At 56.5% G+C, this 12741-nt stretch overlaps 1 protein-coding gene across 6 annotated transcripts; it reads right to left on the bottom strand.

Annotated features, from left to right (window-relative positions):
• Positions 1–215: 215 nt before the first annotated feature.
• Positions 216–7228, bottom strand: LOC112446454 (zinc finger protein OZF). 6 transcript variants are annotated; one of them, XR_009494287.1, is made up of 4 exons: positions 5330–7228; positions 2534–3452; positions 1506–1697; positions 855–940 (listed from the first exon to the last, which is right to left on the bottom strand). XR_009494287.1 is itself a non-coding variant. In NM_001435202.1 (3 exons), exon 2 carries the CDS (start codon positions 3422–3424, stop codon positions 2813–2815), a length of 612 nt encoding a protein of 203 aa, NP_001422131.1. In that variant the 5' UTR covers positions 3425–3452; positions 5113–5272; the 3' UTR covers positions 216–940; positions 2534–2812. The 6 variants fall into 6 exon arrangements, 4 of the variants coding, with proteins under 4 accessions (NP_001422131.1, XP_024847005.1, XP_024847003.1 ...); XR_009494286.1 differs by lacking the exon at positions 855–940 and adding an exon at positions 1191–1279; NM_001435202.1 differs by lacking the exons at positions 1506–1697; positions 5330–7228 and adding an exon at positions 5113–5272 and having other exon boundaries at positions 216–940.
• Positions 7229–12741: the final 5513 nt, after the last annotated feature.

The following is a 12741-nucleotide window of genomic DNA, read 5'->3' as shown; positions in this document are numbered from 1 at the left end:
GAGCTCGCGTCCACCAGCAGGGAGGTGCCACTTCCTCCCCAGCCTCCCACCTCGCCCTCTCCGCCAGCACTCTGGAAGCCAGAACAAGCAACCCCAAACCAGAGGAGAGCAGACCAGCCCCCTCCAAGCTTCCCAATGATGACGACGGCTGGGGAAGGGAACTGGGGCTCCTGATGTGCCGACTGTGGGCTGTGGGAGAACAGAATGACTATTCAGGGCCCCTCCTCAGAATTCTTTATTCCTGAAAAGGGAAGGAAGGTCGATGGGTGCGGAGTGGGGGAAACGAAATGTGACTCGAACGAAGATCCTGACCCAGGACTCTGTGTCAGCTCAAGAAGGAGCGGCGGGCTAGCCCCAGGGCCCGGGGATCTCGGCCTGGAGTCCCGGAGCTCCTGGAATCCCTCGTAGATTCTGCTTCCCCGTGAATGTGTGCGTCTTCCTGGGGAGAAGGTTCATAACCTTTGCCATCTTGCCAGAGGGCTTCATGAGCCCAAAAGTGTGAAGAAACCACTGCCCTAAAAGGAGAGGGAAGCCTGCAGGCGTGTTCATCCATGGGGGGCTGGTCTTGCCTCTGGAGCCGGGTGTCTGCTTCCACTCACTGTGTCCTCCCCAGCAGCTGACTTCCTGTCTCTGGTGGGCCAGGCGGGAGCACAGAAGTGGGCTCCCCACACAGGCACCATCGCTGCTACCACAGGAGAGGCGGGGCAGCCAGGACCACCTCTTCTCTGGCTGTAACTCCCAGCAAGCCCGGGGAGTTTTTCCGCCAAGGCACAAAGTCTGTCTCCAATTCCAGGCTCCATCGGACCCTCTGCCTTCACCTCCCAAGGTAGGTCTTCTTAGGGGACGTGTCCTCATGCTGGGGCGCAGGCCCAGGGCCCCATTCCAAGTCTCTGTGTCAGAGGTGCCCTGCACATGCCCAGAGCTCCTGACCACTCCACATCTGTGCGTAAAGACAAAGAGACCAGGGTCAGGTCTGGGGTGGAACATGGCCCCGCCCAGCCCCCACCTGGCCCCCACTCAGCCAGGGCTAGGAGGGAGCAGTCATGGGCCCCCTGCACCCAGTTCAGAATTTTGCATCCTCTTAGCCCCTACCAAGCACCCCCAAGATTATACTCCCATTTACCAATGAGACATCATGGGTTCAGGGTACTTTTGGTTCCAGATGTCCTGGGTCCCGACTTAATCTCTTAATCTCCACCACTAAGCACTAGTCCACATTGCAACAGCCACATACGGGCGGCAGGCAGAGGACAACTGATCCCCGAGAAGCCACATGGCTCTAAGGAAAGGAGGGAGGGCAGAGACGGGTCTCCAGCACTGAGCACCAGCCTGGGTGTGGAGCAAGGGCCCTGTGGAGGCAGGTCCTCTCCCAGCCCCCGGCTGCCTTCCTCCCAACCCACCACCCAGGAGGTCATGTCCCCTGCAGACACCCATATCTCCCACCAATGCCCCTGCCCATCCTCCTACTACATGGTCCCGCTTCCTCAAAGCCACATTTTTCCCACCTGTAGTAGCATCTCTTAATGATGGTACAGGAGAGATACAGGGTCTTGGGGTCCAGAATTCAAAATGAGGTCCAGGCTTGCACTGCTGCACCACTAACTCCTATGTGTGACTCAGGGCCAGCCTGGGGGAGCCTCACTTTCCTTGTTGACCACATGGCGGAGAAGCCCAAGCATCAGCTTGGAATCTGAGGCCTGGGGGACAGGTCATGGCTCGCCCCTTTCTCACTGCATGACTTTGGCCAAGCCGCTCGGGGGACCTCAATTCCCTTGCCCGGACGACCCCAGGACCCGGGTCCTACTTCCATCTCTCCTCCATGCCTCTAGTTGTCCTTGAACTGCACTCGCACTCACTGGGCTCTTTCCATTAAATATTTTGGTGTCCCCTCTCCCTGCCACAAATCCTTTGTAGAGCAAATATAAGCCTCTGAGTTCAGACACCCACCTTAGAAACCTTCCACACTCTATGGAAGGTTCTATGTTCCCTATGAGTCCCCAGGACCCAGCTCAAACCATCAAATTGCCTTGGGTGTCGCCAGTCACCTCCCCACCCCCCAGAACACTTTCAGTCTGTCTCCTACAGTAGGCGGCATCACCCTGTATGAGCACCCCAGGGACAGGGCTATGCTCCTCCCAAGGACCCTACTCAGCACACAGCTTGGCACACTGGGGCACTCAGTTAATGATGTCACCTCCTCTTATCTGCTAAACTTAACAGTCCTCACAACATTCCCGGGAGGAGGAGGCCCTCCTCATCTTTAGCCCCTACTTACAAATAAGCAAACTGTGTCGTGAAGTGAAATGACTTCTCAAAGGCACTAAGTAGGAAGCACTTGTGCCAGGAGACCTTGGGGCTGGGGGAGGCCTGAGGATTGCGGAGAGTGTCCTCTCCGGGTGGCTTTCAATTCTGGTATTCAGGGAACGAGGATCTAGTAAGAAGACAGTCCTACACCTAGAAGCCCTGTCTGCCCCACCCTCCCCACGTGACCCCCAACAAGACCGAGAGGGCTCTGGCCAGCGCTAGGTCTCACCTGCTCTAAGCTGGGTGTGCCTGTGGAGGAAAACCAACACTGGGGCCCAAAGCAGCCGGGTGCAGCCACCCGGAGGGTCCTGGAGGATGAGAGGAAGGCGGCGGCCCAAGCCCGGCAGCGGCCCACTCCTTTTGAGAGCCTCCCCCCTCCCAAGCCAGCCCTCACGGTCTCCCAGGATCCCATCCAGAGAGGGGGCCCCAGCACAGCGGCATCTCCAGGGGTCACAGATGCGGCTCTGGGGCGGAAAACAGTCGGCGGCGGCGGCAGGTTCTGTGCGTATCAGAGCACGCGGCCTAAATGGCCCGCCTGACCCTCGGGCCCGTGGCCGTGGCTGCGCTGGTGGGTCTTCAGCGAGCCCTCGCGCGCGAAGCTCTTGCCACAGCGGGCGCAAAAGTAGGGCCTGCGCTCCCCGAAGACGCCGGGGCGGCGCGGGTGCGGCGCGGGCATGCGCGCGTGGGTGCGCTGGTGGTTGAGCAGGAAGCGCGGCTCGCGGAAGCAGCGGCCGCACTGCGCGCACTGGTGCGGCTTCTCGCCGCTGTGGATGCGCTGGTGCGTGAGCAGGTTCTGCTTGAGGCTGAAGCAGCGCCCGCACTCGGGGCAGGGGAAGGGCCGCTCGCCCGTGTGGGTGCGCTGATGCACCTCTAGGTTGTGCTTGACGCTGAAGGCCTTGCCGCACTCCGGGCACACGAAGGCGGCTGCGCGGCCCGCCCCGGCGTGCGCCTTCTGGTGCCGCACCAGGCTGGGCTGCTGGGCGAAGGTCTGGCCACACAGCGGGCAGCGGTGCGGCTGCTCCTCCGCCGGGTGGTGGATGACCAGGCCTCGATCGTCCCCCAGGCACTCCTCCCCGTCCCCCGTAGGGGACCCGACCCCGGAGGATGCCAGCTCGGTCATGGGCACGTCCAGCTGCAATCACCGGCCCCTGAGGAGGCAGAAGCAGAGAGAGGAGTCAGAGGGCACCCGAGGGTCGGCCAGCACCCAACCTCAGTGCCCATCACTCCCCAGTCCTGTTCGAGCCAGTATCCCCCTGCTGGAATGTCCTTCTTTCTTCTCTACCCCTTAATCACATCCTACCCCTCCTTCAGGCCTTTCTCAAATGACACCTCCTGCTAGAAGCCTTCCTTGACCCCTCCAGCTTCTTTTGAGCCACGTGGCCCAACCCTGTGACCCTCATGCATCACACAGCACACGGTCGGTCATGCCACCTCTGTCTCCCTAATCTGTGAGCATCTTAAGGACAGACCTGCTTCCTTTTATGACCCACATCAAACGCTGTGCCTACCACACAAGGCATGGAATAAATGCTGATGAGTAATACTCAGGGGCTTCCAGTCTTATAAGTTGTCCTGAACCCGGGTGCGCCTTATCCCTCCAACCAGAGTCTCAAGGAGGAGGGGAGGGACAGACATCCCCAATCTGGAGGGAAGGGTGGGGTCAACAGTGGTTTAAAGATATTTTTGCAAAGCTTAAAAGAAGAAACAAAACAAAAGCCCTGTAAACTTGAAAGTAACCTCAGTTAAACATTAAAGGCAGCAGCTCTTTGTTTATCAAAATGAGGCATGCCTGTAAAAGGTTTGCAAGTCACTGAACCACAGTGTAAGCTCGCAGGGGGCGGGTCTCAGCTTGATTCCTCTTGGCATCCCCCCAGGAAAACCTGGCCCAAGGCTGAGGAACACTCTCAGCTCAACAAACACCCCCAAGTTCAGTTCCATCTCCTTCACACTGCTTCTCCTAAGGATCCTCTTTCCCAGAGCACTGTGTCCCTCTTAAATTGTTGCCCACAACAGCCCCGAGGAAGGGGCAGGCTTACTGAACCCCAATTTATAGATGGGGAAACCAAGACTCAGTGAGGTCGACTTACTTGCCCAAGGTCGCCCAGCAAGGTGAACCGGGACTAGACTGTAAATTTCCTCACTGTCAAAAGTTCTTCTCAATGTACTAGCTGCTCACCAGCTAAGTGCCCCTCAAAACACACACACAGAAGACCACCGCTCTCCTGGCCACCACAGGTTATCAGGACCCAAAGGACCACTGCTTCTGTGGGGCGCTGTCTGTGGCCAACACCCTCACGCCTCCCCAGTTCCTGGGCTCCAGCTTCTGCAGAGCACTGAGGCCTGCTTCAAGGGGTCGAGCTGACCTCTCCCCATGCTATCCCCCACCCCTATCAGGGAAGCCTCCTGGCCCTTCACCTGGACCTCCATGCAGGCCTTCTCCACACTTGCAGATCTCCCTGCTTACCACCGCCTCAGTGGACCTACCAGCAGAGTGGGGTCCCAGAGGCACCCCCTCTGTCTCCCCCTACCCTCAGGCCCCCGGGGAACACCACTCACCCCGGGGAAGGGGACAAGGACTACTTGCAACAGACCCCACCCCCAAATCTTTCCCCAGGCAGCTGCACGGATGTTTGCAAAGACAGATCATCTCTGTCCCCTTGGGCCAATCTCAGCCTGGCCTTGCCTCTGAGCCGCCTCCCCACTCCCCCAGCTACACCCCTGGCCGAGGGCCCCGCCCGCCGAGAGGGTCTCAGGCCACGGTCCCCAGTCTCTCTGGCGGCAAGTTCCTCCATCCCATCCCGCACTCACAGCCCAGGCGGCGCCCCAGGTCCTCCGGCCTCCAGCAGTGGCTCTTTCCTCGAGTCTGCGCTGCTCAAGGCAAATACGGTAACTCTCCGCAAAGCCTCCAGGGGCCCCTTCTCCCTCACCCCAAAAAAGACGGCCAGCCTCCAACACCGCTCTTCTTATCAGATCGCGGCGTGAATCGGAAGAGCTGACCCCACCCACCCGAACCCCCGCACACAACCTTGCCAGCTCCTCGGGCCAGAGCGAGATCCTGGAGAAATATGGTAAACTCTGCGTCGCAACCCCACCCCCACGAAAATATGTAGGCCTCCCACTCTGCTGCAGCAACCCACCCCATTCCGCTGCAAGCCCTGGCTCCCTTAGGGAATTTGTGCAACCCACCCCGCTCCCGCAACGCCGGGGGTGGGGTCGGGGGGGGGAACCACGCCACCTCGGATAAATACGTAATTAAGTCGCGGCGCTCGCCACTCCCGGAAAGGGTCTGCGCGGCTCCCGGCAAATACGGTAGCGCGCCCGCAGTGACCCGCCCCCAAGGGTCCGGCACCGGCCTGGGTAAATACGGTAACCTCCCTCCGCGGCCTCCGCCCCGGACCCGGCCCGGGGCTCGCGAGGCGCCGCCTCCCCGCAGCCCGCCGCTCCTTCGCAGCGCCGCAGCCGCCAACGTCGCCGCAGCCGCACAGCAGCCCCGTGAGGCTGGGAGGTCTAATTCGCCCACAGCCTGGCTGGAGCACCGAGGAGGGCTGCGAGCGCGGCTCCCGCCCGGGGCAAGAAAAGGAACCAGGCGGGGCGCCGGGGGGTAGGGGCTGTCAGGACGCCTAGGCGGGCGGATCGCCCCAGGTCCCCTTGTCCCAGCCATTCCCGGTTCAGGATTCCCTGAGGCCCCCCGATTCAGCAGTTAGAGCTACAGCCTTGCCTCCCTCATCCTACGGCTGTGCTGTGCTTGGTCGCTCAGTCGTGTCCGACTCTTTGCGACCCCATCCATGGACTGTAGCCCGCCAGGCTCCTCCGTCCATGGAGCTTCTCCAGGCAAGAATACTGGAGTGGGTTGCCATTCCCTTCTCCAGGGGGTCTTCCCCCACCCAGGGATTGAACCAGGGTCTCCCGCAGTGCAGGTGGATTCTTTGCCGTCTGAGCCACCAGGGAAGCCGAGCTACCCTAGTCAGGCCCACAGACTGGCCCCAGCGCCTGAGAAGCCGGGTCTGGGGGCGCTGAAAGGACAAAGCCTTTCCTTGCAAAAGAGAGAAAGTTGTGAACGCAGGAAGCTGCCCACCCCACCCCCGGGGAACCTTTCTGAGCAGGGGCTTCATGGGTGGGAGACAGAGCCCAGTCTACCATCAGGTTATGCCATCAAGATGACTACATGACTGGGTGGAATAGAAGAGATACTTATTCCCCTACCATCCCATCCTTCCCACAAAGGAGCCCATTACAGTCAAGCTAAAGACAACCCATGCAAGAGTCACTTGTAACACCCCGGGGAGGCAGCTGGTGTGGACAGAGCTGGGCTGAATTCCAGCTTCCAAATGTCACTTAATAATACACCTTACCTAGACATTACTTCTCTCATTACAAAGCCCTTTCCCATGTATTATCTCACGGGAGCCTTCCAATAACCAGTGCCGGCTGACCTATACAAGTGTTATTATCCCATTTCATAGATGGGAAAATAAAATAAAATTGAAACACAGAGTGGCTCTGCCAACACCCCACCCCTGCCTCTCCCCATCCCCCCTTCCCCACTGCTCCATGTGGCAGAGTCCAGGTGGAAAGGCAGGCCCAGCTCCCTCTCCGTGGCATCACCCTGGTCCCTCAGTGGAGAAACAGAAACTGTGCTGACCAGGATCGGAAGGAATAATCTCATCCCAAAGGGGAAAATACCCTCAAATTTACATTTTACAGATGAAGAAACTGAGGCTGGAGAAGGAAAATGATTTTTTAAATTAAAAGTGCTAGAGGAACATTCTGGGCTTCCCAGGTGGCACTAGCGGTAAAGAACTCCGTCTTCCAATGCAGGAGACATAAGAGACTCAGGTTCAATCCCTGGGTCAGGAAGATCCCCTGGAGGAGGACAAGGCAACTCACTCCAGTATTTTCTTGCCTGGAGAATCCCATGGACAGAGAAGCCTGGCGGGGGGCGGGGTGGGGGGGGTGCGGTGGACACAAAGAGTCAGACAAGACTGAAGCGACTTAGCATGCGTGCATGCACGCACGCAGAGGAATATTAGTTGGCCCTTTCTGCCCTGGCCCTCTGCAGCTGCCGGGTGGAAAATACTGCTAGGATTCCGGAAGGCCCAGGCAGGGCTCCTTACAACAGACAGTGGATATGGCTGTTGGGGTGGCATTATCCCTGATGAAGGCTTCTGGGAGGCATGAGTCCCCCAGCCTCAGGAGGTGCCCCCCGCAGCCCTGCAGGCACCCAAGGTCCCTTCCAGGGCCTGGGAAATGAATTCCAGGTGGGGGGGTCCATCTGGGAGTAAAACCAATCCCTCACTCCCAACACCAGCTTTCACAGCTCGCCCCGTGGACCAGTTCATCCCAGCAGGTCCCCCCTTGGGTCACTCTCAGCCTCTGACAGACCCACCCCATCCACGCTGCTCCAGTAGCCCCTCACTGAGGTTTGTGGAGCTCCCCAGAGGAGACATCCCAAGGAGATTGGTATTTCAAATACAGTCAGTTGTGGGGTGGGGGAGGAATTCTGGGAAAGCCAAAGACGTTAAGCCACCAAGGTAGATGTTTACTCCAGGGCCAAGTGTAGCTTTCCCATGGCATTGACAAAAGGACCTCTAACCACTGACGATAACCCACACCCACACCCCACCTGGCCCGTGGACTTGGTTCATGAACAGCCATGCCACCCAGCTCTCTTTGGTTGCAAACATCACCCGTCAGAGCGACCAGCTTTCATCTCTCCCACAGGCTTCAGGAGAAATGGGAACACTTAGGAAATGACCAGATTCCTCAAAAGCAAAATAATATACCTGAGGACATCACCCTTATTTTTAGCAGCTGTGCCATATTTCCGGGTAAGCTACACTAACACAGAAAGGGAAGGAACACAGCCAGGGGGGTGGGGGAGGCAGACACCACCACCTAAAACTCGTTGCTCCCAGTGGAATGCCCAGGGCTCCGGGAAGCCTCCTTCCTCTGCCCTGCCTGTGTGTGATTTCTGCTGACTCACTTCACGTCTCTGGTTTCATACACATACACCCCCGCACACATCTCCTGCTGCCGTTGGCATGTGCTGTCGTGAGCACAATAGAATGGCAGCGAGGAAGTATTCTGCAAACGCAGTCATGCTTCTCCGTCCAGGCAGGGCCAGGGGCTGGCATGGAGATCCCCACCATCCGCGAGGCTCATGTGACAGCTGGACTCTGGACCCTAAAAAAAAAGGCCCAGGCTGCTCACAGCCAAGAACAGCTGGCCCGTGAGCCCCCTCTGGGTAGAGGTGTGTCCAGCTCAGCTGAGTCCTGCCCAGGGCCCTATATTCCCTCCCTCCCCCACCTCCGGGGCACACTGGCTGGACCAGTGATCCCCCTGACTCCCCTGGACACGTGTGCTCTCTCACAGAGGTCAGCCTGGTCATCCTCTGGCTCCCCCAGCTCTGGGCTGCAGCCCCAGCACTTCTGCACTCAGTTCAGTGACCATGCCACCGGCCTCCATCAGCTCATCCCATCTCCCCAGATTGAACGGTGATCCCTAACCTCCATCTCCAAGGGGACTTAGCTCAGTTTGGTTTTCCCACCAGGTTTTCCCACAAGCTTCAAAGGGCAGGGACTGTGTTCTCAACGTCTCTGTATCCCAAGAGCCCAGCATATCATAGACCCTCGGTCAGTGTCTGCTGAATGAATGAATGCATGTCTGCCAATTACACCTGGGGGGGGGGGGGGGGGCGGGCCACGGCCAGCAAGTGTGCTGATGTGATGTGTAAGGGGTGAGGGACTGCAGGCAAGTTACAGCCCCGGCCACGGCTCCGAAGGCCAGGAGGCACTGCGAGACCTGGATGGTGCTGTGGGGTTCTGGGCATGAGTTCTCATCTGCTCCCATGTTCTTTTTCCTTGAAATTAAAACCCAAGATGTGACCTAACATCCATTCAACCCCTTAGCTTGCAGCCTGCTTGATACCAGCTAATTTCTATGGCAACTGAGCTCTGTTTGGGGAAAATGTTTTCTTCTCTTTCCATGGTACGACTTCCATTTCTACAAATGCCGGGCAAGTAGCCAGACATGGGGGCCATTTTTTAAATGACAACAGCAATCATTTATTGACTGAGTGCTGTGTACCAGGAACCCATACTACATGCTCCTAGGTGACTTGGAGCACCTAGGTGAGCTCCTAGGTGACTTGCCCAAGGTCCCCCAGCTTACATGGTTAAGGCCAGAATTTAGCCCCAGAACAGAATCTATCCGCTATTCCCAAAAACAAAAGAAAGCTCTTTTTAGACTGGGGTGAGAGATGGGGACAAGAGAAAACATTTCTACTTCTTCTCAATAGGAGCATTATTCCTAGGGCTGTACTGTCCAATAGCCACATGTGGCTCTTTACATTGAAATTAACTAAAATCAAGTAAAATGGAAAATTCATGTTTTCTGAGGTCCTCCACCCCACCAGCTACAGTTAAGTTCTCCACAACCACACATAGCTGGTAGCCATGGCATTGGGGGGCACGGATGTACAACATGTCATCATCACAGAAACTTCTTCTGAACAGTACTGGTCTAGGGCCCCTCCCCCTCCAGATCTGGGAGACTCTGGTCTCTTTTTAACCCAAAGATCAACCTATGCTGGGATCATTCATTTCCCTCTGTCTGCTGGGATCATGTAAAAGCCTACTGTTTTCAGCCCCAAGGACTCCTCTTGCCAAAAGGTCAAGGCTATTTCTTTAGCAAACCCAAACTACTTTAAAAAAGAAAAAGTAAAAAGCTCAGCAGAGGCTTCACTCCTGCAATGCACTTCCTGCCTAGTCCCTGCTGGTCCTCCTCTCTCCCCTGGTCCTGGGACTGCTCCCTGGGGCTGGGCAGTGGGGAACCACACTCTCCCAAGAAGGCTGCCATCTGCCTGGCTGAGTCGAAGCTCATGATGCTTGCCAAGGACAAGCATTTGCCCAGTACCTAAGTCATTTGTTATAACTCCCAGCCTGCTCCTAACAAAAGACACAACGATGCTGTAGGCAGTTCCTGGAACCCCACCTCACCAAGCTCATCCGTTGTGTTGGAAGCTTGGCCCCGGGTCCCCACTGCAGACTTGCACTTACCCGGCTGTGGATAGGCTATAAATAAGTCTTTGAGGATCCTGATTTATTTACTCATGGTTGTTTTCTGTTCCCCCACGCAAGCCTTTAATCTCAGCATGCTCTGGAACGTTTTGAACTGTAAAACACAAGGCCAGGTCTGATCTTCTTGTCTTTGATTTTATGGCGTGCCTCTTCCTAAATTTTCTCTGACCTAGTTTGATTATTTTTAAATGAAAGGGAATTAAAAATTGAAGCTGACGATGCCAGACCTCCCTTGGAGAAGCCTGAGCCTTGTGAAGGTGGAAGAGGTTTAGGCTAACAGGAAGTCTAGGACCTACCATCCACTTGCAAGGGCTCTTGGTGAACTAGTCCCACCATCCCCACCCACTGCCCTATATCTCTGTCCTGCCCAGTTCACAGCTCACAGTGAGATGTCGAATAAGAAAACCTTGTTGGGAGAGCCAGGGCTGGGAATGATTTGTTGAAGAATTAACTGTATACAGATTGTTCCAAGCTATGTATCAAAATGAACTAGAGAGCAGGGACTATGACTGCTGTAGACTGAACTGTGTTCCCCAAATTTGTATATTGAATTCCTGACCCCCAGTACGATGGCATCTGGAGATGGAGCCTTTGGGAGGCAATAGGAATTAGGTCTAGACAAAGTCGCTCCAATACTTAGGCCACCGGATGCAAAGAGCCGACTCACTAGAAATCACTCATCAGCATCACCTGATGCTGGGAAAGATTGAAGGCAGGAGAAGGGGACGACAGAGGATGATATGGTTGGATGGCATCACTGACTCAATGCACATGAATTTGAACAAGCTCCAGGAGATGGTGAAGGACAGGGAAGCCTGTCGAGCTGCAGTCCACGGAGTCGCAAAGAGTGGGACACGACTGAGCGACTGAACAGCAACAACAAAAGTCATGCGAGTGAGGTCCGCCTGGTGAGATGAGTGTCTAAGAAGAGGAAGGGAGAGACCAGGTCCTCCTTCTCTTTACTTTTCCCTCTCCCTCTCCGTCCCACCACATGAGGACACCAAGAAAAGGTGGTTGTCTGCAAGCCAGGAAGCAGGCCCTCACCAGGAAAAGAACCTGCCATCTCCTTCATCTTGGACTTCCAGCCTCCCAGACTGTGAGAAGCACGTGTCCATCATTGAAACGCCTAGCCTGTGGTGGTGTTCTGCTGACCTGAGCTGACGAAGACAGTGGCTTCTTCATCACACCGTCCCTGAGGTCTGACACAGTGTCTGGCACACTAGAGGCTTGTTTAGGAAATCAGTGCTCTGCCATCTCACCATCCTGACCTGGCCAATGGGACCTGCACCTCAGTTACTCTTGGTCTGACGGACTTGGTCCTGTCCCCATTGTGACCCAGAGCACCCATTTGTGAGGGGGTGGTCACCTGGGGTCAGTGAACAGGCATTCATTCTCATGACTTTGGTGGCCGGGGGTGGGGGGAAGAGGCAGTGGATGGGGTGCTGCAACCAACCTCACTAACCCCAAATCCTACCAATACAGCTGTTTGATTGATCTGATCATCAAACACAGGACATTTGTGAATGGTAACACATTCATTGTACAGAAACTCCTGCCCAGCTGATCTCTTCAGTATCACAGACATGGTACCTCTGGGATGCTTCCTGGAGGAGGAGGGCTTGCATGCGTTGGCCTCAGGATTTGAGGAAGCAAGTTCCCCATCATTAAAGTGGGTTTTGATGGGATCCCAGGCACCCGGTTTCCCTGAGCAGGGCAAGCTGGGGGAGGCACTGCAGGAGAAGGGCAGGACATCACAGGGAGACAGCAGAGCCCCTGGGGCTGGGGAGGGCCAGAGAGGCTGCCCAGGGAAACCCTTCTGACTTGGCCTCCAGCTGGTCCTCAGAGCTGAACTCCCGGATGGACACACCTCGCCCATTCATGAGGTTTCACACAGCGTGGTTTGCAATCAAAGGCCGGGACCACGAGTCAGCAGCCCTGGCTGCACATTAACCATCCCCAGCATTGTGTTACCCAGGGAAGCTGGATCACCTCCATGTCTTTTTGTGATGCTCCTGCCAGATGAAAGGGATTAAATAAAACCTGAAAAGAGGGGTGGCCGGAAGCCAGGGTGACCACACAGATCCCAGAGAAGGTCACACTGTCTGAGTTCAAGGGAGAACCCGGTGGGCCCCTGGGAGGCAGGAAGGCAGAGCTCCTCCTACAGAATCATCCTAGGGTCCCCCTTTTCCCTCCCACTTTCCCCAACCCCATACCCACCCCTCTGCAATTCCCTCCTCTCTCATGTGGGAAGACCTGGTCCAAGGCCACAGTCGGGCTGGAGCCCTGGGTTCTCTGTTAGCACTAGGGCCCCAGATGACTCTGCTTTTGGAAGGGTGTGAGCAGTGACCTCAGCGGGGCT

Source organism: Bos taurus, chromosome 4 (assembly GCF_002263795.3).
Source record: "Bos taurus isolate L1 Dominette 01449 registration number 42190680 breed Hereford chromosome 4, ARS-UCD2.0, whole genome shotgun sequence".
Classification (NCBI taxonomy): domain Eukaryota; kingdom Metazoa; phylum Chordata; class Mammalia; order Artiodactyla; family Bovidae; genus Bos; species Bos taurus.
The sequence above is the reverse complement of the archived record's forward strand: the minus strand, read 5'-3'. Positions and strand labels throughout refer to the sequence as shown.

Excerpts from the sequence above, each read along its gene's own strand:
- LOC112446454 (XM_024991237.2), bottom strand. The coding sequence starts at position 3,424 with ATGACCGAGCTGGCATCCTCCGGGGTCGGGTCCCCTACGGGGGACGGG.